We start from the raw sequence: 25,731 nt of genomic DNA on the forward strand, positions 1-25,731 counted from the left end.
ATCAGCCTCTGGGGATTTATTTGTGTGGAGTCTGCACATTCTCCTCGTGTCTGTGTAGGTTTCCTTCAGGTGCTCCAGTTTCCTCCCACAGTCTGAAAGACGTGCTGGTTAGATGCATTGGCCATGCTAAATTCTCCCTCAGTGTACCTGAACAAGCATCGGAGTGTGTGGTGACTAGGGGATTTTTACAGTAGCTTCATTACAGTGTAAATGTAAGCCTACTTGTGACACTAATAAATAAACATAAAACTGTCAGTAAGCCTGCTTTATTAAGTTCAATGCAAATGCAAAAAAAACCCCAAATGCTTTGTTCAGGAAAATTAGCATGGAAGATTATTTACATCCCCACGGAAATGATGAAAATTGACCTTCAGTTGTGAGCTGTGTAAATGAAGGAAGTGGCAGAATCAAGCTATAATACAGCTGTGGTAAACAGAGGAACAAAATACCACAGCAACTAATAGATTTTGGAAGGTGATGGGATGTGGGGGTGGGCTTCCATGATATTTATTTGAATTAGAGTGGGGAAACAAATGTCAAACTAAACTGCCCCCAAGCCAATTCTGATTAACTGGTTTGTGCCGGTGTCTAAGAGCACTCCAGGATGTGTTACAGCTTTTTTGGCCATTTGGAAGTGCTGGCTCACAGCCTAAAACACTTGTAAATCTTTTAATCTGCTTTATTTTCCAAAAACCTGTCTAAACAACCCACTAAATAATGTTTAAACGTTACTTTGATCCTTAACTAGAGATGGGTAAAGTGCTTGATGCATATTTGTTAAATACAGCAAAACAAAAGCTGCCACAATCCACTCACTGAAATCTCTTAATGCTGACGTATTAAATGCTGTAAAAACCTTGAAAATGAGATAATACTGGTCGTGCCATCTCTTGATCTGTATATGTCCATATACCGATGAATTCTGGTTCTTGCCCTGCTAATTGTGTTCTATTTTCAAAATCTTTATTGGAAAAGGAAATGTGTATTCATCATTTCAATTCCTGCTCCACCTGATATTTATTTCTTCCAATGATTATGTTCCAGGGGCTTTGCTGGTGTATGGTACAAGGAAGACAAAGGGTCAGTATTCCTGGCAAATGTACATTCCTCTGATGCAGCACTTGGAACCATCCTGTACGCTCAGTAATAAGGTTCCATTAACAATGCCTTTAGTGTAATTACCATATGCTTGCATTTTCACTTTGGATTCTACACTGGTCTCAAGCATCACCACTCAATACAATAGTGACTACACTTCAAAAATAATTAATTAGCAGTAAAGCACTTTGAGATGTCCTGAGGTCATGAAAGGTGCTACATATATCCAAAGCTTTCTTCCCTTATTTTCCTCTTTCCAGAAGGGAACAAAACAATAAAATGGGGTATTTAGAATACTCGTCTGTATTTTTTTTATCTTTCTGGTTTTCTCTCTCTCTCTCCCTCTGTCTCTCTCTTTTGCTCTCTTTCTTTCTCTCGGTCTTTCTAACTCTCATTCTCTTTCGTTTGTTCTTTACTCTTTTTCTCTCTTTCACTCTGTTTTGTTCCCTCCTTCTCAGTCTCATTTTCTTTTGTTCTTTCTTTACTCTGTTTCTTTCTCTCTCTCACTCATTTTCTCTCTCTGTTTTCCCCTCTGGGCAGATTTCACGACTTCACTTGTCATGTTGCAAAGTAGCAAATATGGCAGTCAATTATGTACAACAAGATCCCACAAACGACAATCAGAAAAAGACCACATCACGATGTTGGTTGAGGGATAAATATTGGCCAGAATGCCAGGGAGAAGACCCCTGCTCTTCTTTGATGTCATGCCATGGGAACTTTTAGGTGCATCTGAGAGAAAAGAGAGTCTAGTTTTGCATCTCATATGAAAGACATTGCTTCTGATGGTGTGGTTTTCCATCAGTGCTGCGTGATCAAAAGAGGCTGGGGCTTTGACACTGTTCTGAGGCTTAAACATACAATAATCTAATTTTGACAAAAGCGCTACCACTGATCCATGGTTAATGCCTACCACCAAGGAGTGCAGAAGCAAAAGAAAGTCATGGGAATACCGTCACCTCCAAGTTGTCATCCAATTTAATCGCCATCCCAATTTATAATACCATTCCCTCATTATTATTGAAGCAAAACCCCGGAATTCACTACCAAAAAAGGCATCATCAACACCATAAAGACGACAGCGTGTTCAAATAAAATGTCCACCATCACTGACTGGGTAATTGAGGACTTAGCAATAAATACAGCTTTGCCGGTATCACCCACATTATGTGAACAAATATAAAAATAAATGGAAGTACTGGTAAACTTTTCCAAATCTTTTCAATTTTGCTGTAAATCTGCCATATCATTTCAGCTAAGTATTAACCTACGGTGATTCATATAACCATAGGGAGTTATTAAGATTCATAATGGCACAGTTTTCAGAATACTGTTTTATATTTGAAAGCTATTTATAATGGTACTAAAAATTATCTGGAAGGAAACTAAAAAAAATTGCAATCAGTTACCTGGCACAAAATGATCTGCATTAGTTCAGGAAGCTGAAGGACAAAAATGCATCATATCTTCAGAACATTCCAGAAACTGAAAGCTCGGCCACACCTCACGTCACGGATCCTTGGTTTTGTTAAATTGGCATCTAGTTTCCTTGTGAAAGAAAATGAGCAGAAAAGGAATGCGACAAACTATCAGGCCACGTTTTCTCATTAATTCCGACAATGCATCCCGGTCGCACCCATGCTGTTGTTGTCAAACTGCGCCTTAGTATCCACCCAAATTCCCTAGAGTGTAGCTGAAGTTAAAATAAGTCTGGATCATCGTAAGACGTGGGGCTTAAGGAAGTATCCATTCCGCCTCTTTTAGTGATAAACTCAAACTTTTCCACTCGTTTAGCAATCTTTCGTATACACCAGGGTTGACATATTTAAGATCCAGAAATATCAAAGCTTTCTAATTATTAATCTGATCTATTTGCGGTGAAAGATGCATTAAAATAACATAAACTACAAAGTTAATCTCATTGAAAACAAATAATCGAAAGAAAAATGAAAAAAAGTGCAAGTAAGCATGAGGAAAGTACCATAGATTGTGGCGTATAAGTTGACCTTTAAGAATCCTTCCAAAATGGGAGTCAACTTATATGCTGAGTAAGCAATGTGAAGTGCTCATGTAAATGATCACCATTTAGAAGTGTGATTTTTAAAAAATAACATGCAAATCACAATAATTAATGTGGTAAAATTGATTGAATGAATGAAAGAAAACTTTAACCACAATCAAATTGTTTTAAAACTGTCAAATTCATTGCCCTCGGTACTCAATCAAAATATTAAATTGAGTTCATTCTGACTACTTTGGCTGTGGCATAATTGTAAGGATTCCTAACTGGGTCAGATTCCTTTCAGTCAATCCTCCACCACAAATTATCTTCCTCTCCATCTATTACATTGGATATTCCATATTTGTTGAATGGTCTAATAACATAGTGCACTAGGAACATCCACAATGTGACAATTTAAGTAACCAGTGGGACAGCACCTGTATTTCCATTCTTTGAGTAGAATTCTCCCATTCTGGGACTGAATCTCGTGGCAAGGGTGGGAACATGGAGTGTTTCCCACAGCAGAGCCTGACAGGAAATCACACCAATTCTTCATTAATTATATGACCAGATGTTTTGTGCTGTATTCCCTGGCGGGGCCAGGCCTGATGGCGTGTAGTCCAGATCCTATCTGAGTACCATATTGAAAAGCTGTCTAACATCATTGACTCGCTATTAAAGAAAGAAGAGGGATCTCTCAGGAAGGAAGATAGATCTCCGGAAGCATTCTGAATCCCCTCCAGGACACCAAATCTGGAAGGTCCATCTGCAAATACTCCCTCCATCCACTTCAGTGGTGTTCCAGGATCCAGGGTGGCTGGCAACCTCCATCTGGAACTCCAGGGGCAGACCCCATACATTGTACAAGTGAGTCCTGACACCTTCATGCCATGTTGATCCAGATGTGTTTCGCAATGGCGTGTTTTCCTGCTGCCACCGTGGAGAATCAGATAATGGGTGGTCAGATCTTCATCTGCACCTCATTAACTTCCAGCGGGCTTTCCAATCTGCCATGGTGGGCACCAGTAGAAGATCCCAGTGAGCCTGCGCATGCCAGTGGGAGAGAAACTGCAGCCGGAGTGAGTTCAGCCAATGTAGGGTTTTGGGAATTTAGGATTGAATGGGAACTCGGTGCCGAGGGGAAAGTGGTGCTTATCTTCAGGAGAGGCGGATGTGCTAGGGAGAGGTAGAAGGAAATCAAGCCGTGCTGTCACAGCCAGCAGGTAAGTGATTGGTTGGTGACTGGTAAGTAATTATTTCTTTTCACTCTTGGCATTGCAGCTGTTGTTGTTGTACACCACAACAGTGGTTCCGTGTAATTTCCGTGGTTTATAGTTTGTAAAGGTTATACTCGGTAGTAACAAGGAGCAGGAAAGAAAGGCCCAAGAGAATTGGACATAATCTGAAATAAAACATCTTTCAAAAGTTTAATTTAAAGGGGTAAGACATGACAGGAGAGCTCCAAGCTGTGGTTTGCTCCTCTTGCTCCATATGGCAGGCTGGGGACAGTTCCAGTCCCCTGGGTCAGCATGTGTGCAGGAAGTGTCTCTGGCTACAGCTCCTGGAAGCTTGAGTTTCAGAGCTGGAGCGGCAGCTGGAGACACTATGAAACATCCGTGAGTCAGAGAGTATCATGGATAGCACGTACAGAGAGGTGGTTACACCACAGGCTCAGACTCCGCAGGCAGGAAGGGAATGGGTGACTACCAGACTGAGCAAGAGAGATAGGCAGGTAGTGCAGGGATCTCCTCTGGCTATTCCGCTGCAAAATAGATATATCGCTCTGGATACTGTTGAGAGGAATGACCTATTTGGGGAAAGAAGCAGCAGCTAAACTTGTTGCACTATGGTTGATTCTGCTGCAGAGGGGAGGTGTAAAAATTGTGCTTGTGCAATAGTTATAGGGGATTCAGTTGTAAGGGGAATAGACATGCGTTTCTGTGGCTACAAATGAGCCTCCAGGATGGTACGTTGCCTCCCGGGTGCTAGGATCAAAGATGTTCTGGAGCAGCTGCAGGACGTTCTGAAGGGGGAGGGCGAACAGCCAGCCAGTGGTCAAAGTACATGTTGGTACAAATGACATAGTTAAAAAAAGGGATGAGATCCTAAAAGCAGAACACTGGGAGCTAGGAGAAATGTTAAGAATTCAAACCACAAAGGTAGTGATCTTAGGATTACTACCGGTGCTAGTCAGAGTCGAAATGATGGGATATATTGGATATATGGCTGAAGAGATGGTAAGAAGTAAAAAGCTCCTTCGTCAGGTGGGTGTGAATTCTGTTCACAGACAGGGCATATAAAGACACAAACTCAATTTACAAAATAATAATTGGAATGTGAGTCTTTACAGCTAATCAAGTCTTAAAGGTACAGACAATGTGAGTGGAGAGAGTGTTAAGCACAGGTTAAAGGGATGTGTATTGTCTCCAGACAGGACAGTTAGTGAGATTTTGCACATCCAGGCAAGTTGTGGGGGTTACAGATAGTGTGACATGAACCCAAGATCCCGGTTGAAGCCGTCCTCATGTGTGTGGAACTTGGCTATCAGTCTCTGCTCAGCGACTCTGAGCTGTTGTGTGTCATGAAGGCTGCCTTGGAGGTCACTTACCAAAGATCTTGGGTTCCAGCCAACCCAACCGGGATCTTGGGTTCATGTCACACTATCTGTAATCCTCATGACTTGCAAAATCTCACTAATTGTCCTGTCTGGAGACAATACACATCTCTTTAACCAGTGCTTAAAGTTCTTTCCACTCACATTGCCTGTTCCTTTAAGACTTGGTTAGCTGTAAAGTCTCACATTCCAATCATTATTCTGTAAATTGAGTTTGTGTCTTTATATGCCCTGTTTGTGAACAGAACTCCCACTCATCTGATGAAGGAGCAGCGCTCCGAAAGCTAGTGGCCATTTGCTACCAAATAAACCTGTTGGACTTTAACCTGGTGTTGTGAGACTTCTTGCTGTGTTTACCCCAGTCCAACGCTGGCATCTCCACACCAGCGAGTGCAGGTCAGAAGGGAGAGCAGCAATCGAGTTAGGTTGGGTGTTGCTCTGCCGAGGCATGGCCTGCCTCCCAGGAGGGATGGTCTGATCCCGTGAGGTGGGGCGGGGGTGGTGGTCTGCCAGGGGGGGCCTGCCTCCCAAAGTGGATGGATCGTGGGGGGGTGTGCTCTGCCGAGGGGGGGGCCTGCCTCCTAGGGGGGTCCAATTGCGTCTCACTCCACCACCCCCCCCCCCCCCCCCCCACCGGCTCCCTCTGCTGGTTTTGTACCTTCGCGCCTGGGCGCGCTGTTTCAGATTTTTATCAAACTGCGCACGCATAGTTCAAATCTCCGATCGTTCCGGCAGTGTTAAGCTCCGCCCACAGTGCAGACCGGATCCACAAAAGAGAATAAACTTATTCAGAGCAGCAAAAACCTGGAAATATTTCAGTGGCTTGTCACTAAATTAATAACAAATTTAAGAGCACTTGGCTATTGGAACAAGCTCAGAGAACTGTGGCTTTTGAAACACAGAAAGATCGTTATAATTTAGAGTTTTAAAATATTCAAAGGATTAGACTCTGTTCATATGAATAGGTTGTTCGAGTGAGGTAGCTTTGGAAGGAGTGGGCAGGCACAGGGGCCACACCTACTGGATGCCAAAGCACAGAAGCAGATGCTTAAAAGTACCTCTTTCCACAGGGAGCTGGCAGGCTCTGAAATTTGTTGAATGGATGTGCAGTTAGTTCAGTTTCACTTCAAGCATTGAGAAAGGAGCTGGACAGGTTCCTGAGCATGATCAACATCTCTGTATATGGACTGTAGGTGGGCCCTTGGCGGTTGGTGTCAACTGGAAGACTTTGGTCTCCTGGAGCTTCCTTCCTTGATTATCTTAGGGATTAGAAAATCATTTCCTCATTTGATCTATGGCACATTTACTACCCCTTTCAAGAGATTGCATGCCTGCAATTGTTGGGTTGTGAGAATGAGCAGAGATAGTGTTTTTCACCATGTTGGTGACAGGGCAGGTTCAATTTAGTTTTGTCATTTGTCACGCATTCATATACTCAACAAATTACTGATACACCATTATGTGCTTGGCTAATTACCCAGCCGCCTTGTCTTTCTCCAAACTTTCCATCACTCATCTTTTTCCATCTCTCTTTTCCACACATATCCAATCATTTCTCACATATCCAAAATGAAGAAAGATGCCCAGGGATAGGCTGGGGAAGTGAAACCAACTCATATACTCCTTCAGAGATCTGGCATCAGCTCAGTGGGCCAAACGACCTCTTCCAGTGCTGTAACCATTCAATGGTTCTTCAGCTCTATATCGTCAACAAATGTATTGGTGGGCGACATCATCAGCTCCTGCCTGGTGGACGCATACAAACCATTGCACTCTCAAAGTTGCCGAACACTCAAACAGTTAAACTTATTTTAAACCTTGACCATTCATATCGTAGAGGCTAACTCATCAGATTGGGAATGTGAGCCATATTCTATATTCAATGTTCCCGTAGAGGTTGAGGCACAAGGGTAATATCCAGACTTCTCTACTGTATCCAGGACTGATATTCTGAAAAACACACAGGGCACTATTTTACACTCCTCTGAGGTGGCTTCTGAGATTGGGGAGGTGGAGGTGTAAAATTAAAGGGGCAGGATTCCCCCCAAGAACCTGTCATCCAAGCCTGGATACAATTTCACACTAGGGTGAGCAAGCCTTGGATGTGAAATCCACTATTTACCTATTAAGGCCCCAAAGTGCCCACTTAATGGTCAGATAAGGGCCTTTTCCCAGCCAGCCTCAATTTTAAGGCTGGTGGGAGTAAGGCGGGGAAACAGAGAAAAGATAACTTTTCTCCGTCTGCAAGCTGGGGAGCGGGGGGTGGCAGCGGGCGGGGGGGGGAGGTGGGGGGGGGGGCGGTGGGTGATGGAGCCATCAGTCTGAATGCCTCTTCAGATATGGGGACACCCTCCCCTCCAGAACCTTGGAGCTCTGGCCTTCCCTAACCCCTTCCCCCTCCCAAATGCCCTAATCTCCAGTCCTCCAACCACTCAGGGTGTCCCCTATCCTCCAGACTCCAGGAGCCCTGGTACTTGGCTTTCCAACAGTCTCTGGACTGAGTTCAAGGCAGAGCGCTGAGTATGGCCACAACAGCGCTGTACCTGGTTGTGTTGGAGGACTGTCGGCCCATCACTCACCATCCTTAAAATTCTTCCTATAAACTGAGATGGGCAGTAAAGTATTTACTGTTCTGCTCTTGGTTTCCCTAATTTTGAGGTGAGATGCTAAACATCCATAGTTCAATATGACTATTTGTCTGGATGAGACTCTTTATTTATATGCTGTCAGTTTGCATTGAAACCCAAATCCATCACTGTAAAGGTTTAATGAAAGCAGCTTAACTGCCAAGCTACTATTTGGCAGCTGAATTTTGGATAAAATGAGCCACAAAGATGATGCAGCATTGCAGTGCCTTGCGAGTTCCAACACACTTCTGGGAAGGGCATGGGGAGCTTTCAAGCCAGTTGCTGATGTACAGAGAAGGAGAGAAAACTTTCCAATGTTTAGCTCACTTTTCTGAGTAGCCAGTTATAAGGTAAAGATATGCCTGGGATCTGTTCTGATGTCCTGGTGAAGGATCATCACTCTGAAATGTTGACTGTCTCTCTCTACACAAGATGTTGCCCAACCTGCTGCATATTTCCAGGATGTTCTGTGTTTAGTTTAGGTCTGGCGTCTCTCTGGTTTCTAAGCATCAAAGGCCTTGAAAACAGAATTGATACAATATTTATTTTTTACTAAAATGATATAAACCAGGAATTTTATCAAGAAAGGTATCAATTCAAAATGGCAGAAAGCACAAAGATAACAATGGGTGATGGCCTAGTGGTATTATCACCAGGCTATTAGTCCAGAAACTCAGCTAATGTTCCGGGTTCGAATCCCATCATGGTAGATGCAATTTAAATTCAGCAAAAAATATCTGGAATTAAGAATCTACTGATGACTATGAAATGATTATCTGGAAAAATCTATCTGTTTCACTGATGTCCTTTAGGGAAGGAAATCTGTTGTCCTTACCTGGCCTGGACTATACATGATTCCAGAACCATAGCAATGTGGTTGACTCTTAACTGCTCTTGGGCAACTAGGGATGGGCAATAAATGCTGGCCCAGGCAATGACACCCATGCCCCATGAATGAATAAAAACAAAACAAGAGAAATTAGGGATAGGGAACCAAATGGTCTTCAATGCTCAAATCTCATGAACAGAAATATTGTCCATATTGAGCACTTGATTCTTCTTTATGTTAATTGTCAACTTTCTCATCGCTACCCTGTTATATCAGATCATTCTACTACTGTGTAGTAATTTTGTTATCATTTGCACAGGGACTTCTTTTCAGAATTAGTTGCTGTTCTGGGATGGCCAATCAAAAATGTACAGCAATCTCAGAAAAACATATTTATTGTCACAAGTAGGCTTGCATTAACACTGCAATGAAGTTACTGTGAAATTCCCATTGCCATCGCACTCCAGTATCCGTTCGGGTACACAGAGGGAGAATTTAGCATGGCCAATGCACCTAACCAGCCCTTCTTCGGACTATGGGAGAAACTGGAGCACCCAGAGGAAACCCACACAGACACTGGGAGAATGTGCAGACTTCATTCAGACAGTGATCCAAGCCTGGAATTGAACCCAGGTGAGGCAGCAGTGCTAACCACTCTACCACCGTGCTGCTGTGCCACTTCTCAAAATATTTGAGAAAACATTACAAAGGCGATACTTCTGTGCAGCTAACTGTTTGAAATGGTACAAAGACAAAAAGAAGTTGCTGTTTGGTACAACTACTTTATAATTGAATGAACCTGTGTTGACAAGAAGCCCATAATCTGTATAAGTACATGTATCAAAGTATCTCTGAATGTAGTGTCGGAAATTGCTGTACAACTGTGTTTGGCCAAAATAAACAGTTAGCAATTAGAATTCACAATTACAATAACAAATGCGCCCGTACAGTACTAGATAACAGAATCAAAATAATATCTCTAGATGTTTATTTACCGGCTGTGACTTCACACCAAATGGTAGCTTTCACTGAATGAAACCAGGTCATTATTACGGAAGAATGCCACACATAGTCATAAACTCTTTTGAAGTTTATTTTAAGTAGATTTCTTCGTACAGGTTTCATGCCAAATTCACAGGAGGCATATACAAATTAAATCACCACTTTTTTTTTGCAAAGACACATGGCAATAAATAGTTACAGTGAAACAAAATTCGCAAACATTACTGCACTGTTAAGCTGTACAAAATTTACAAATGTTAATAATCTGAAACAATGGCTACAAGACAAATGATGTGTGACTTTAGGGACCATCGAGATGTGCAGCTGAGGATATTTTCTAACACAGCCAAACAGGTGAGCAAATGCGCACACACCCTGCATCTGCACAAACATCCTCACATGCCTAATTCTGAAAACGTATCAAACAATAATCATAGTTGGTGCAGCTTCCACCGTTCAAAGGTGCAAGAGGAGACTCAAAACCATTAATGGTCAAACAGAAGCTGGTCGCAGCCACTTTATTATGGTGAATCTGGATTCTTGGGTACAATTCTCATCACAACCCAGCAGAGATATGATGCGAATAACAATAGGACTTGCACTGATAACAAAACTACCACAGTTCCCCAAAACATCTTAAAGCATTTCACACACAGTACAGTTGTGATTGTTACGAGGGCATTAATATGCAGAATCCCAATTGGTTGTCAAATCCTCAAATATAATCTTATTTAGGGAATATACTTTTGCTTTGGTTAAATAAACAGAAGATAATTTTTAGTTGAGTACTTTGCTAGTTTTCTCTTAATCTGCTTGTCTGCATTAGTTTCAAGTTTGGTTATTAAAATACATCTCTTCAGGAAACTTGCATACTTTGTAGTCCAGGGGAGAGCTATTTTCAAATTAATAATACCCCCTGCACCCACCCGCCACCCCCCCAAACTCCTCAAGCTCTGGTTATTCTGTGAGAAACTTGTTTGTATCAAAAACCAAGAGTTACTCAGCAAAACTGACCCAGAGAATCTTCCTTTCCTTTTCCATCTCCTTTTATGGAAATATATTTGTTGCCTCTTGGCACCTCTTCATGCCTAACTCCTTCAGTGATGTAAGGTATCAGCACCCTCATTATGGCACCAGCTACATTATTTTATCCTCGAGGATAAATTACTAAATGGCACATAAATGATGACAAAGTTTTATTATTTCCAGTCCACTTCCTGTTTTTAAGGACAAGACAACTGAATTCTTCCTGCTACAGTCGATGGCTGTAGACGCCTCAACCTTCGTCAGAGCTGCCCACAGATCATCCTAGAGGAGATGTCTCCCTGTAGTACAGGAATTGTCAGATTAGATGGTCCTGCCCATGCAAATGTATGTAGCTGTTCTGCTGGTCAGCCTTTTAAATAAGAACTCATAGGATATAGCTGAGTGAAGGGCTATGGAGGAGATACTAAGGGATCAGCGATCCTAATTATTGATTCTGCAGATTTATGAGCTGCATACAAATTTTGACTTGTTTTTCTCCCACCTATAAGTAGAGAATTAAAAACATGATGATAGAAAGGAAAACCAAAAAATTCAGGTGTAAATCTAGTGTTAACATCTTACTTTAGTTTTGTTGCCTTAATTAAAATAGAAGGCAAGAGTTCACGACTGTATCTTGAATAGTTTGAGAAGCGAAAAATGTAGACGACCAGTTTTTTTTTGCTTGAGGTGATTGTCATTTTCGGCTAGTTGGAAATAGTTGGAAGATCCCGCCTTAGTGCTGTCTAAGTCTCAGATCTGCCAGGTAAATTAGCTCTATGGGACTCAGTGGGGAAAGGATTGGTATACTTGACTAAGGACACTCAAATCAGACTTCTTACCAAGACACACCAATAATATTGGTCAAATAATATTGCTACCAACCAACATTGTGAGTCTCTGGACCATTCATTGGTCACCATCAATAAGGGGGTGAGGGGTGGTTGGAGATGCATCAAAAGTGCATCAAGGGAAAAAAACATTCATAGAATTATACATTTTAACTTACCCTTTCAGTTTTAAAATGGGTTTGTGCGTGTATTAATACATACATTGAGAAACTTCACAAAGTTGAGAAAGCAATACTTTTCCCCATGACCGTCATGTATCTTGATGCATCAATAGTTTGGGATACAGCCTTTCCAAATGAAAATCAAACTGTCAGCTTTTATTCTGATTTCGTCAAAGATATTTCTTATCCTGTCTTTTTCCCTATTATATAATCCATGCGCAACCTGGAGGTGATCTTGACTTGCACTCAAGTTATCCAGGAGTGACCTGGTTGCCTCTGCAGTTACTGGAGAACCCTCTACTCTTGTAGGAATGGTGAGGGCTTTGTTCTGCGCTGTAGTAATCAGTGGGTGTTCTATCCTGTGTTCCACCATGTTACTCTCTGCTTACCCCATTAAATACCAAGACAAAGTCCAGGGGATCAATTTGGAACAGAGATATCTTGCCCAAATTACACCCTCTCTCAAAATAAAAAATCTGACTGTGGGGGTAGCCTGCTTGAATCAGATAGTGGGCCCCGAGGTTGTTATGCTGACTTGCTTTGGGGCCCATGCCCATTTTCTAGCCCCCTAGTTCAACATGTTTTTAGGCTGATTACAATAAACTGAGATGGATCAAACAATTTGATAATCACACAACCACCAATGTAAATATAATTCTACTTTAGTGCAAAAATTATCTATAAAACACATGAAAGGGTACACCATATAGGTGTACTGATGGTTGGCTTTTCAAATTGAGCAATTGTTGGCACTTGACCATTGAATCACTGGAGACTTTGAGCTGACCGGCTAAAGAACATTTGACTAATAAGAAACCAATTGCTCATTTCTATTGTAACTCTTTTTCCTGTATGAATGCTACATGGACTTATATTCACATTCTCCCTGCATTATTACAAGCATGAACCCATCTAAAACAAATAAAGCCTAAATAGCAATATGTACAAAACCAGTCTAACATTGTCCAATAATTGAATTTTACTAAAAATAAGTTGGTCTTTTGTTTCCCCAATTAAGCTTCAGTTGCAGGATGAAGGGTTAAACCAGCAAAGGCATTTCACATCAATTTTCACATTAATCCTATGGTCTCACTGACTATCCGTAACCTCTCCAAGGGAAACAGCTGTCAAGGTTCCAGTATACTGATTACAACTCAAGAAGCATGTTTCTGAAACTGAACCTCATAAAAACCAACTGTTAGAACTGTGGTATCACTAGAGCTGAAATTTCATAGTCTGAAAAGAACTGATAGATGCAGGTAAGGAGGAAATGAGTGGAAGTGATCATTGGTCAAACAAAATTGCAAATTCTCTGTTAATATGAAATCATAGAATCCCTACAGTTCAGAAGGAGGCCACTCAGCTCATCAAGTCTGCACCGACAACAACCCCACCAATTCCCCATCCCCATTATTCCACATATTTACCCTACTAATTCCCCTGACAAAAAGGGGAAAATTACCATGGCCGATCAACCTAACCTGCACAACTTTGGAGTGTAGCAGGAAACTGGAGCACCCGGAGGAAACCCACACAGACATGGGGAGAATGTGCAAACTCCACACAGTCACCCAAGGTCAGAATTGAATCTGGGTACCTGTGAGGCAGCAGTGCTGACCACAGTGCTACCATGCCAGGAATTGAGAAACTTAGCTTCAGAAGTTGCCCTTGAGTGACTTTGATGGTCTTATTATTGTTCACTACTTTGACTGTTGATAATGCTGGACTCAATGTACTTCCCTTCATATTACTGATAGAGTTATTTTGGGATTCATAATCTAGAATGTGGGCTTCAGAAGGCAATCATAAAGCCTTATGTTTTGACGGTGACTCCACTTAGATTGTCTGGTCAATTGAAACATACCCTGAAAGTTAGGCAATTAGTTTGGTTGGCAGCAAATAAGAAGCTGGCGATTTATAGGTCAGCATTTTACCAGTCAGGTAAAACCATGCATATTTTGCTCACAGATATAGCAAATTTGCTTCATGTTTCACCCTCGGTCCGCAGATCATTGTTACCATAGAATGGCGAAGGTACTCCAGGGCCAGCACTATGCTATATGCTCAAACTAGTCTGAGATGACTTCCTGCAATCAGCTCGGCACACCTTGTGCAAGCAAAAATGTAAACCATGCATGGAATTTCAATGGGCTTTCCCTTCACTCACATTGTGTAACAGTGCGATGGACCAGAGGCTCTTCCCATTCATTACCACTGCATAGGATTTCAATAGACCCCTCTCATTCACTCCAATTGGTTAGAATTGCAATCAACCAAACTTTCCATTTGCATCCAGGAGTTAAAGTAGGTGAGGAGATGGCATGGTCGACAAGACTCTTGCTTCAGTGTTGGAAGAACTGTTCACTCCCATTGTATAGATTTCCAATGTATTGCACCAGCTCCCATTCACACCCACTCTAAAAAATTTCAAAAGACTAAACCACTTTCCATTGACTTTCACCATGTAGATTTCCAAACAGCTGAACGATTCACCTTGTCTGTGTTAAATTCCAAGGAATCATATATCCTATTTGCTTATGATGTAGTGTGTATTCCTGCGCATATCAAAACTGCTTCCCAATTGTCGCGTTAAATGTTCATCAGATATGCATCTTTTATGCTGAACAAAGTGCTAATTTCTCTACTGGGCTAGTACAGCTTTGAAGTCATGTTGCAAAGTATTTTATTTTTAAATTGCTTTGTTTTTATCGTTTCAAATGGACTGTTGGATTAGTGATTAAATGGCACGAGGATCTAAGATATGCAAACTGGCTTTTCATAAAAAAATGGGAACTAATAAAATTTCTAATGTAGCAAACTGGTTTGTATTCATCAGGAATCGACTATAGTATACAAGTAACTGACCTTTCACCTTTTTCCCCTATACTGCCAATAGCTGTGTTGTTACAAAAGCAATCAGTACAACTTGCATCAGGGCCAGATTGTCTTAATGTCAGACCATTTTCTTCTATCAGTGAAATGATATGAAATAAACACTGTCAAGTTTTAAGACTGTACCATATCTGGGTTGACCAACAAGGAAGATCTCCATTATGTATGAAATGCAAGTGGCATTCAGCTGGTTGTCCATCTCGGTGGCCTAAAATGGCACAAACATAAGGGGCAAAACTTTTCCAACAGCACCATCTACAATTGGAGAATATAAATTGAGTAAAGTACAGTGTCTTACAAAGCTTTCTTTATACCAGAGAGGAAAACAAAACATACACCAGCAAGCAAAAATGAGAGGAAAGCCATAGAGAGACTGTCCTTCCTAATAGATTTAAACACAGCCGATCAAAGCTGAAGGGCATTTATAAGACCGAGATTGTGCAGCTTAGCTGTGCAGATTTAAGTAAGGGACTTTTGGGAGGTTGGAGGCAAAGGGGAATCTTTCAGCAATTGAGGGTTTCTGAATCTCTACCAGCCTGCAACAGCTGTGTGTTCATTTAGGGTTTCTTTTGCATGAGGAAATGTATAAATGAGGATCTGCAGACAAAACATTTTTGTGCACAGCCATTTGAATTTGCTTGCCAAACAATGAACGATCCCCAAAATCTCAAAAGATTGACGGGAAAATTCCAGATCACGTGGGGTTCTCCGTGCATAATCATGGTGCCCCTATGTGTAACAGCTGTGATTTACAGCTGTGTGCTTCATTGGCCACGCATTATCAGCTTGGAGCAGAATCCAATTCCCTTAATGTCCTTGTTAGGCAAGGTTATTAAGAATTACAGAACCCAGGGCGGATAGATGGCTTGAAGGGTTGAATTACCCAACCCCTATTCCTATGACGAGTGAAAGACATGGTATGGAGATGCAAACCTAACAGTGCATACAGAGCGGCAAGTTTAAAATGTTCTCCTCTCTTTTCCAGCACACACAATGTATCTGTAACTAGCAACTCCAGAGACTGGACATCCCATCTAGCTCTAAGAATAAAGTTATGCTCCTGGGTTACATCCCATATTCTCAGTAAAATAAATATCTTTTGGAAGTAAATCCGAGTTGTGCGACAGAACTTTTGTTTCTACAACTTATTTTACACAGACTGTCTCAACCAACTCTACCACTTGCCATTTTACTTGTAGGTTTAAATTTCAATGATAGTGATATCCAGCCTACAGTAAGGCTATCTCAAGGTCTGGTGTCTCTTTTATGATCAGCATATGACATTGTTGCCTCCTCCTCGACCCACCGACTTGTTTCCATCTGGTTTGACATCTCAGTCAATAAAACGCCACCAAATTGCATACTTTGGCCTTCACTTGCAAGCATTATGAAGGTCCACTTAGGTAGGTGCTTGTTCCAGACCGGTGGTTCGGTCCTTAGATCTCTGTGCTGTATTTGAGCTGGATTCACTTCCACAGAGCGAGGAAGCCAAAGCTGTAAACACATACATTGCTTGTCTTCAAAAGTCCTGCAGCTGCTGTGGCTACGAGTCCTCTTCTGGACGTCTCCAGTTGGATCTCAGACTCGCGGTATGGTGTGTTAAAACTGAGGATGATCCATGTCATCGAGCCACGAGGCAGGACTTGTTGGAAAGTCTGGGTAACCAGCACTGCTGCCTGTGGAGATATCAGAAGTAGGACCGCCTGTCATCATTCTCAGGGCATGGCTCATTCCCTGTCCTCCTTGTGCTATAATCCCCAAATTATTGTCAATATAGCCAAGGCTGTTCAGTAAGGGGGTGTGTGAAGGGGCAGAGGCTATAGACGATGGGGACTGAGGGATTCCGTAGGGGCTGCTAGCTCTCAGGTCATGGTACTGTTGCCCGATGCCATCGACACTGAAACTGCCATTCAGCAACTGTCTGCCCGTCATCTCACTCACACCACTGTAAATTCCATTAGTGTGACCCAATTCAGAGAGGATCTGATCATCTGGAATACAGGACAAACAAAATAATTAGTGCTTTTGGCTAATATTGCACTTGAAAAAATGAACCCTGCCTTTAGAAGACAATTTCATCGCATGTGGTGAAAGGCAGATTAACTGCTGAAGGCTATCATTGTAATTGTATCTCCTTTTAATTCTTGTATATGCTGTATGTTAAACGATAATCCTTTAACACACAACGTGCATTACATAAAATAATCAGGAAGATGCACAATAGATTAGCTAATTTAAACAGGAGGGATATGGCTCAATTCTAATTTAAGGTTTATGCCTTAGAACCATATAACAAGGGCAACTTTCATCAAATACATCAGGCACAAGAGAGCTTCTAAGATGGGGCTGAAGATGCAATGTCAGTTTAGCCAGTACTTAGTGCAGGATGCCATCCAGGGAAAGGAGTCAGAGCCTGCATTGGGAACAGTCACCCAAGGACTCATTAAATGGCTGATTGTCACCTAAAGTGCTGACTGACTCTTACTGAAGAGGCTGCACAATATTTTCATTGCTAGCACTTGCCCTAACTGAAGTTCTCTGAAGATTTCACCTGAGAATGTTTTGGCGCAGTGGCCCTGCCTCTGAGCCAGAATCTCTGGGTTTGAATCCCACTCCAGGACTTGATGGCCATGGAAGGTGCATTCATAATCATTTCAATATGCCGACAGCAAGTGGTAAGAGCCACTCCTGGCCAGCGATGCTTGATGTCGAGTGGCGCCCAAACCTTAACCTCTGGTAACAGGTTAGTGTTCCTGGAAAAGACAGGTGTGGAAACAGACACCTAGTGCGAGGTGCTGTCCTGGGAAAGGAGCCACATGTGCTTTGTCTGCCTCATGCATCACTAAATGCAGGAAGCTTCTAACTATAAGCCACTTGGAAGAACGAGTGCTATGCCATTCTAGGGGCGGCAAGGAGGCACAGCGATTAGCACTGCTGTCTCATAGCATTCAGGTTCAATACCTGGCTTGGAGCAATTTCTGTGCGGAGCCTGCACATTCTCCCTGTGTCTGTGTGCGTTTCCTCCAGTGCTCCTGTTTTTCCCCCATAGTCTCAAAGCTGAGCTACTTAGTGAATTGGCCACGTTAAATTTTCCCTTAGTGTACCCGAACGGGTGCCGAAGTGTGGCGACTGTGAGATTTTCACAGTAACTTCATTGCAGTGTTAATGTAAGCTTACTTGAGACACTATAAATAAACTTTAAACTTAACAGCTAACTTATAGGAGTCACCAGGAGAAATGGAATGCTTGGGCAGCAGCATCTTGCTATGGGTCACTCTGGGTCTGATAAAGAAGGACTGGCAGGAAGAGATGAGGCCAGAAAGACAGGAAAAGGAAGGCAAGGTAATGTCCTTTCTCCGGTTCAGGTACAGGACATTACTTGACTTCCATGCCATATCAGAAAACTTACGTGCTCTCTCCCTTGTTCCCTGTATCCTCCACACCTTCAGTGCAAGTGGGTGTGGTAAGCTTAAATATTTTATGCCACAAACATTACATGTAATCAGCACTTGAGTGCTAAACCTGCAGGTTTTAGGCTTTAGCCACTCCAGATAAATTCACATTGTGATCATTAGCAATTAGAACTAAGATTGAATTCTGAATCCAGATGTTTAAACAAGTGTGCCTTATAGACTCGTAGAATCCCTGCAATGCAGGAGGCCATTCAGCCCATCAAGTCTGCACCAACCACAATCCCAACCAGGCCCTATCCCCATAACCTATACATTTACCCTAGCTAGTCACCCTGACATTAAGGGGCAATTTAGTATGGCTAATCCACCTAACCTATACATCTTTGGGCTCTGGGAGGGAACCAGAGCACCTGGAGGAAACTCAGAAAGACATGGGGAAAAAGTGCAAACTCCACACAGACAGTGACCCAAGCTGGGAATTGAAGCCGGGTCGCTGGCACTCTGAGGCAGTGCTGTCCACTGTGCCACCATGCCACCCTTTTTAGTATTGCATTCCTTTCACTCTTTGGCTCAAATAATCCCCAGTATATTGTATAATATTACAAGCAGATGTATTATATCTTTGTATAACACTGCATTAACGGGATTGTTATTACTAAGCAATTAAGGACTCAGTGTTACACACTGTGTTACTATATAAGGAGAATGTTTTACTATTGTGAAACAGGTTGTTATTGTGTTTTCCACTAGGCTGTTTAACCGGTGTAAAACAAAATGCATTATTTTGAAACAGAGCTCGGAACATAAGGACATAAGAACATAAGAAATAGGAGCAGGAGTAGGCCATCTAGCCCCTCGAGCCTGCCCCGCCATTCAATAAGATCATGGCTGATCTGAAGTGGCTCAGTTCCACTTTCCTGCTTTCTCCCCATAACCCTTAATTCCCTTGCCTACCAAAAACCTATCTACCCGTGACTTAAATATATTTAGCGAGGTAGCCTCCACCACTTCAACGGGCAGAGAATTCCAGAGATTCACCACCCTTTGAGTGAAGAAGTTCCTCCTCAACTCCGTTCTAAACGGCACCCCCCTTATCTTGAGGCTGTGCCCTCTAGTCCTGCTGTCCTTTCTAAGTGGGAAGAATCTCTCTACCTCTACCCTATCCATTCCTTTCATTATCTTACACGTCTCTATAAGATCCCCCCTCATCCTTCTAAACTCCAACGAGTACAGACCCAGTCTATTTAGTCTCCTTCATAGTCCAACCCCCTCATCTCTGGTATCAGCCTAGTGAACCTCCTCTGCACTCCCTCCAAGGCCAAAATATCCTTGCGCAAGTGGTGTCAATTTGTAAGAGAGTGATATAATTACAAATTGGGTACTGGATAGGTGCAGCTCCAATAATACTCAAAAACTCCACGCCATCCAGAACAAAGATCTTGATTCAGAAATGATATCCAAGTCAGAACGGTGTGTGGCTGGAGAGGAACTTGGAGGTAATAGTCTTCCCAAGAGTCAACCAGTTCTGTACTTTCAGGTGCTTGTGGTGTCGGGTTTGGGAGATACTTGGCCAGGACTGCTGTAGATAATGCACTCATGGAGCATTGATGGGGGAGGAAATGAATACGCAGGCTAAAAGGCGCTGATCAAGCAGACTGCATTGTGCTGGAAACTGCTGAGCTTCTTAAGTTGTTGCCCATCAGGAGAATGGAGAACTCCATCACATTTTTGACTTTTGCCTTTTAGGTGGTGGAGGAGCTTTCATGGATTTGAGACTCTTCTGGGATTACAGGTCTTCACTGGGTGTCTCCAGGGAAATGAAACAAGACTTGAGAATTCCTGAAGTCTTCTCAGTGACAATCTCTGCAATAATGGGGACCTCATTGCATCTGTTGCTGTCGCTGTGTCTGCAGAGTTCCTGCTGACATCCTTAACCATGACTGCAAGGGATTGCTCTTGATCCTCAATCAACCACTTGGGCAAAAAGGCTACAAAGCCAGTCAAATACAATGGTATCAATGGGGCTTACTCACCTCTGAAACTCAGCTCACTGTCGCTGAGACCCCCTTCCTCCACCGAGCTTTCTTTCCCACTCTTTGCCCCTCCACGACTTCTCTTCACGTTCTTGTAATACTGTCCCCATCTGTGCCTGCCTGCGTCCTTCTTCAACCGCTTCTCCTTGGCTCTTCTGTTCTGGAACCAAACCTGAATGAAGTTTAAAGAATTTCATTTATTTACACCCATTCCACTCTAGCTAAGATATTGTAGCATTGTGTTAAACAAAACGCAGTGGTCCATGTATCAACCTTTAACTGTACTTTGTTTTATAACCTGAAAGCAGATTGTATCTATGTGGTTCTAATGGTCAATTGAATATCAGGTGTACTGCACAAATAATTTTGTATATCCTGATACTTTTGGGGCTGAATGCCAAATTTTAACATTTTATTTGGAAATTCAAAAAGGCATCCTTAATCAACTGATTATCATAGATTATGTGATTCATGATGAATTTTCAGGGCATATACAGTAGGCATGGAGCAGGAGCTGGATCTCAGCTCAGGTCTGAAGTGTGAATCACTGTTGATTAAAATTCACTGAAAAGCCTATCATGGACTCAAGTCAAGGGATCATTTCTTACATACTGTCTAACCCCTAGACTGTTACCCTGACAGATGCCACCTTGCTGACTGCTCAAGACTTCTACAGGTGAAGATACTTGAGTTGCCTAATGATCCCGAGGAATCTCTTCCACCAGGAACCAGTGAAGCATGTCCTAATTGGCTGTGGCTCCATCACCTCAGGCACTGACCAATCCCAAATGATGACACATCTCTTAGAGTGTCCTCTACTACCACAGCCACGTCAGTCTTGAACTCCTGAGCCAGGTCTTTCATTAAATCATGGCAGGGGAAGATGTAGCAGGACATGAAGAAGATGATCAATGGACAGAAAGAAAATAGAATTCAAAATCAGCTATTTGATGTTCAATTTTCAATGTTAGTAACTGTTCCAATGAAAGATGCTTTACTGGTTCCCAGACAGGCCATTAGGCTCTTCAATTCAGGAAGACAAGCCAGTGATAGGATCAGTCACTGAGCTGTAGCATTTTAAATACTGTCCTGGCTTCCATATTAAAAGAAGAAAATGATAGGAACGAGGGGCTGTAGGGGAAGAGGCAGCGATTGTTATTTGGATTTGGCTTATTGAGGCCTATTGAGGGCTCCTTAGGGGTGGCATGGTGGCACAGTGGTTAGCACTGCTGCCTCATAGTGCCAGAGACCAGGTTCGGTTCCCGGCTTGGGTCACTGTCTGTGTGGAGTTTGCACATTCTCCCCGTGTCTCCACAGGTTTCCTCCAGGTGCACCGGTTTCCTCCCCCAGTCCAAAGATGTGCAGGTTATGTGGATTGGCCATGTCAAATTGCCCCTTAGTGTCGGGGGACTAGCTAGGGTAAACTAATGGGGTTATGGGGATAGGGCCTGGGTGGGTTTGTGGTCAGTGCAGACTCGATGGGCTGAATGACTTCCCTCTGCAGTGAGGGATTCTATTATTCTATGATCTTCCAGGCCTCATGGTTTCAGTCATTTCCTGACTGAGATTGAGCTACATCAGCCTCCAATTTACTTCCCCTTTCCATTGCAGAAGCTTTGACCAACTTCAAGACACAGAATTTACCACAAGGAGGCAATGTCTTACCAATGCCTGGTGCAGCATGTTGGACTTATAAAGGAAAGCATCTCTGTTCCCCACAGTTCCTCATAACATCTAAATGCCATATTTATTTTTTGCTAATTCTTTCCTCAGTTTTCTCACTTATTCTCCTAATTTATCCTAGGATTAGGCCCCATTGACATCCACCAGTACCTTATCAAAGTGACTGCCTTTTATGTAGGAGACTGAACAATGAATTTTGGCATTCAATCTTACAATGGACTGATTACAATCGATGTCCTCACTCAATATTCTCACTGCATTGGAGGCACTGGTGATTGGTTTGTTGTGAAAGCTGTGGTTGAATTTGTCCCTCTGTGGTCCAGGAGTGCAACGTTCAGATGTGGCACTGTTGCAACCACAGCAGCTCAAACCAGATAACTCAGCACATATCAAGCCTGGGATTTTTTTCATTTTAAATGCATGATTTCAGCACTGGACAGCAACATTCACAACAGAACCATTCGGGTTGCTACAATCCATTTCCTCCTGTTCACCACAATGTTCATCTGAATCCTAAATACACAAAACTCAATTTTAAATGATAAATTATAGCAAAATGCATCATTGGGAGGTATTCTATGGAGAAGGAATCAATAACATCCAATAATATTCATGTAGGGATACAATGGCAGGTGGCATTGAATAAACCTCATAACATGAATCATGTATCATGGAACACAGAACTTTTACTGTAATACCCAAAGAATGTGCCTGATCTGGGCCATCATTGTTCTAGTTTAGATTCAGTTACAGCCTGAATAATTTTAGAGTATGGATTGCCTAAACTGAAGAACTCAACCACGTTACATCCAAATACACACAACTGTGAGGCTATTAAACTGATATGCTCAAAATCACTGCTTAATTTATTTGGATAGTTATGATACTCAAAGAAATGTTTTAGTAGATAGTTATTAGCAAATGAAGATTATTTTTCACAAGTGCCAGTCTAGCATGTCATAATAAGTAAAAGCATATGTGAAACAAAATGGCTTAATTTTCCAGTGCCCGCATCTTTATTCCTCCTATCCTGAAAACAACATTCATTCATGTTAGGACTGAAGGAGTTAACTGATTCAACACATTGCTCTGCTCAATACATCATCACTCATGAGTGACATCATCACTCATTGCTAGTATGACGCCAGCACTCTCTGCCTCTGTGATGTCAGCACTCACTGCCTTTGTGATGTCAACACACACTGCCTTTGTGAGGTCAGCACTCACTGCCTCTGTGAGGTCAGCACTCACTGCTTTTGTGATGCCAGTACTCACTGCCTTTGTGATGTCAGCACTCACTGCTTTTGTGATGCCAGCACTCACTGCCTCTGTGATGTCAGCACTCACTGCTTTTGTGATGCCAGTACTCACTGCTTTTGTGATGCCAGTACTCACTGCCTCTGTGATGTCAGCACACACTGCCTTTGTGATGTCAGCACTCACTGCTTTTGTGATGTCAACACTCACTGCCTCTGTGATGTCAGCACTCACTGCTATTTTGAAGTCTACACTACCCACCATTGTGACATCATGGCTCACTGCAATTGCATTTAAGCTGCAACTTATGCTGCTTCTACAGGAGATGTCAGGGGTAAGTTTTTCACTCAGAGAGTGATGGGTGCATGGAATGGACTGCCGGCAATGGTGGTGAAGGCGGATTCGATAGGGTATTTTAAGAGATTTTTAGATAAGTACATGGAACTTAGTAAGACAGAGGGTTATAGTTAAGCCTAGTAATCTCTAAGGGAGGGACATGTTCGGCACAACATTGTGGGCTGAAGGGCCTGTATTGTGCTATAGTTTTTCTACGTTCTATTTTTCATTCTGATCTTTTTCATTCTGATCTTCTGTGTAGTGAAAACTAGACACTGGGTGAATTATGGCAAGTAGTATTTTTTAAAGTGAAATTGTAAATAAGATTAAAACAAGCAAAATTACTTCCCACAAGTTTTTTTTTTACCTGAACAACCCTCATGTCAAGCCCTGTCTCCGAGGACAGCTGTTCCCTTACATGGCGAGCTGGTTTTGGGGAGGTTTTGTATGCATTCTTCAATGTTTCCAATTGCTTGGCCGTAATAGTAGTACGAGGTCTCTTTGCTCCAGCCTCTGCATCAGCATCTGTCAGACAACAAGTTCTTATGAGAACTTAAACCACAGATACAAACATGTGACTGAGTTAGTGTGACAAAAATAAGGGTTCTGGATTATGTTATAGTCACAACACAATCTGCACTGTGCTTTTAGCATGATAAAACATTTTAAAGGAGTGAATACAAAATTTTACACAAAGCTACATAAGGAGAGAAGAGTTTAGATGACCAAAACCTTGGTTAAAGAGGTAGGTTTTAAACTGCCTCTTAAAGCAGGAAGGACAGATGGAAAGATAGAAAGGTTTAGGAAGGATGTTCCTGAGTCTAAAGCCTTGGCAAATGAAGGCATGGCCAGAAATGGTGGAGTGATTGAAATCAGGAACGTTCAAACGATGAGAGCTTACTCAGAGCAAAGATTTCTGAGGGCTATGGGGCTGGAGGAGGTTCTTGAGATAGGGAGGCGTGATGCCATGGAGAAATTTGAAAAAAAGATGAAAATTTTAAAATTAAGGGATCAGGAGACTATGTAGGTTAGCAAGTACAGAGGAGATGTGTAAGCAAGACTTAATATGCAATAAGACACAGGTAGCAAGCTTTCATGACCTAAATTTTCTGGAATGTAGAACTAGAGAGATTGACTAAATGTGTATTGGCATAGCCAAGTCAAGTCAAATGTACAATATATAATGTTAGTGTTGTATAACTTATAATCGTGTCCAAGTATTTCCTTGCAAAAATGTAATGGGATGTCAACAGATCGTCAATTTTCCTTTGTAAGCTTTGATTTTGAATTTATCTAATATCATTAAAGAAGCAATCTTCATATACTATACAGCCCACAAAAGCAAACAAACTTGTAACTGAAATGTTAACTAATACGAATGTCTTCTGTTTAAAATATGTTTTAAGAGTGAGTTACTTTTATGTATCTACACTGGTGGAAGTGTGTGGATATCTACCATTTGTCAAAGTATGTGCACTGAGTTCAAGGGCAATTAGGGATGAGCAATAAATGTTGGCCCAGCCAGTGATGCCCACATCCCATAAATGAATTTTAAAAAAGCCCAACTCTTTTATAACACACATCAAAATCAACCTGGATAGATGGAGTTATGGATATGAATCAGGCGTGATCTAATGGAATGCCTGAATAGGCCCCAGAGGCAATTTGACCTATTCTTGTTCCTGATAGGTTCTGGTAGTCCATAGTCTTCTGTTCCATCCACCTTTTACAAGGCTTGTGGAATGGAAACTCCATTAGAGAATAAATTATTCTGAGATAAAAACAGCACCAAAGGCCATTGTAATATAAGGATGCCTGACATAGCAAGGGTTAATATGGGACTGGGAAACAGTGATGATATAAAAAGTTTACATAATCTAAGATGAGGGTCAGTTATGGACTGGATAGAG

The 25,731-nt window shown here is 42.1% G+C and overlaps 1 protein-coding gene across 1 annotated transcript in view; it reads right to left on the reverse strand.

Annotated features, from left to right (window-relative positions):
* Positions 1-10,284: 10,284 nt before the first annotated feature.
* Positions 10,285-25,731, reverse strand: part of lhx4 (LIM homeobox 4) — an 82,074-nt gene continuing 66,627 nt past the window's right edge. Inside the window, exons 4-6 of the mRNA XM_080195935.1 lie at positions 24,189-24,346; positions 20,546-20,717; positions 10,285-17,090 (exon numbers count right to left, since the gene is read on the reverse strand). Of these exons, the coding sequence (XP_080052061.1) occupies positions 16,699-17,090; positions 20,546-20,717; positions 24,189-24,346 (722 nt within the window). The 3' untranslated portion in view covers positions 10,285-16,698. The remainder of the gene's footprint in view (positions 17,091-20,545; positions 20,718-24,188; positions 24,347-25,731) is intronic.

This window comes from Carcharhinus amblyrhynchos, chromosome 9 (assembly GCF_965287045.1).
Source record: "Carcharhinus amblyrhynchos chromosome 9, sCarAmb.v2.hapA, whole genome shotgun sequence".
NCBI classification, from domain to species: Eukaryota; Metazoa; Chordata; class Chondrichthyes; order Carcharhiniformes; family Carcharhinidae; genus Carcharhinus; species Carcharhinus amblyrhynchos.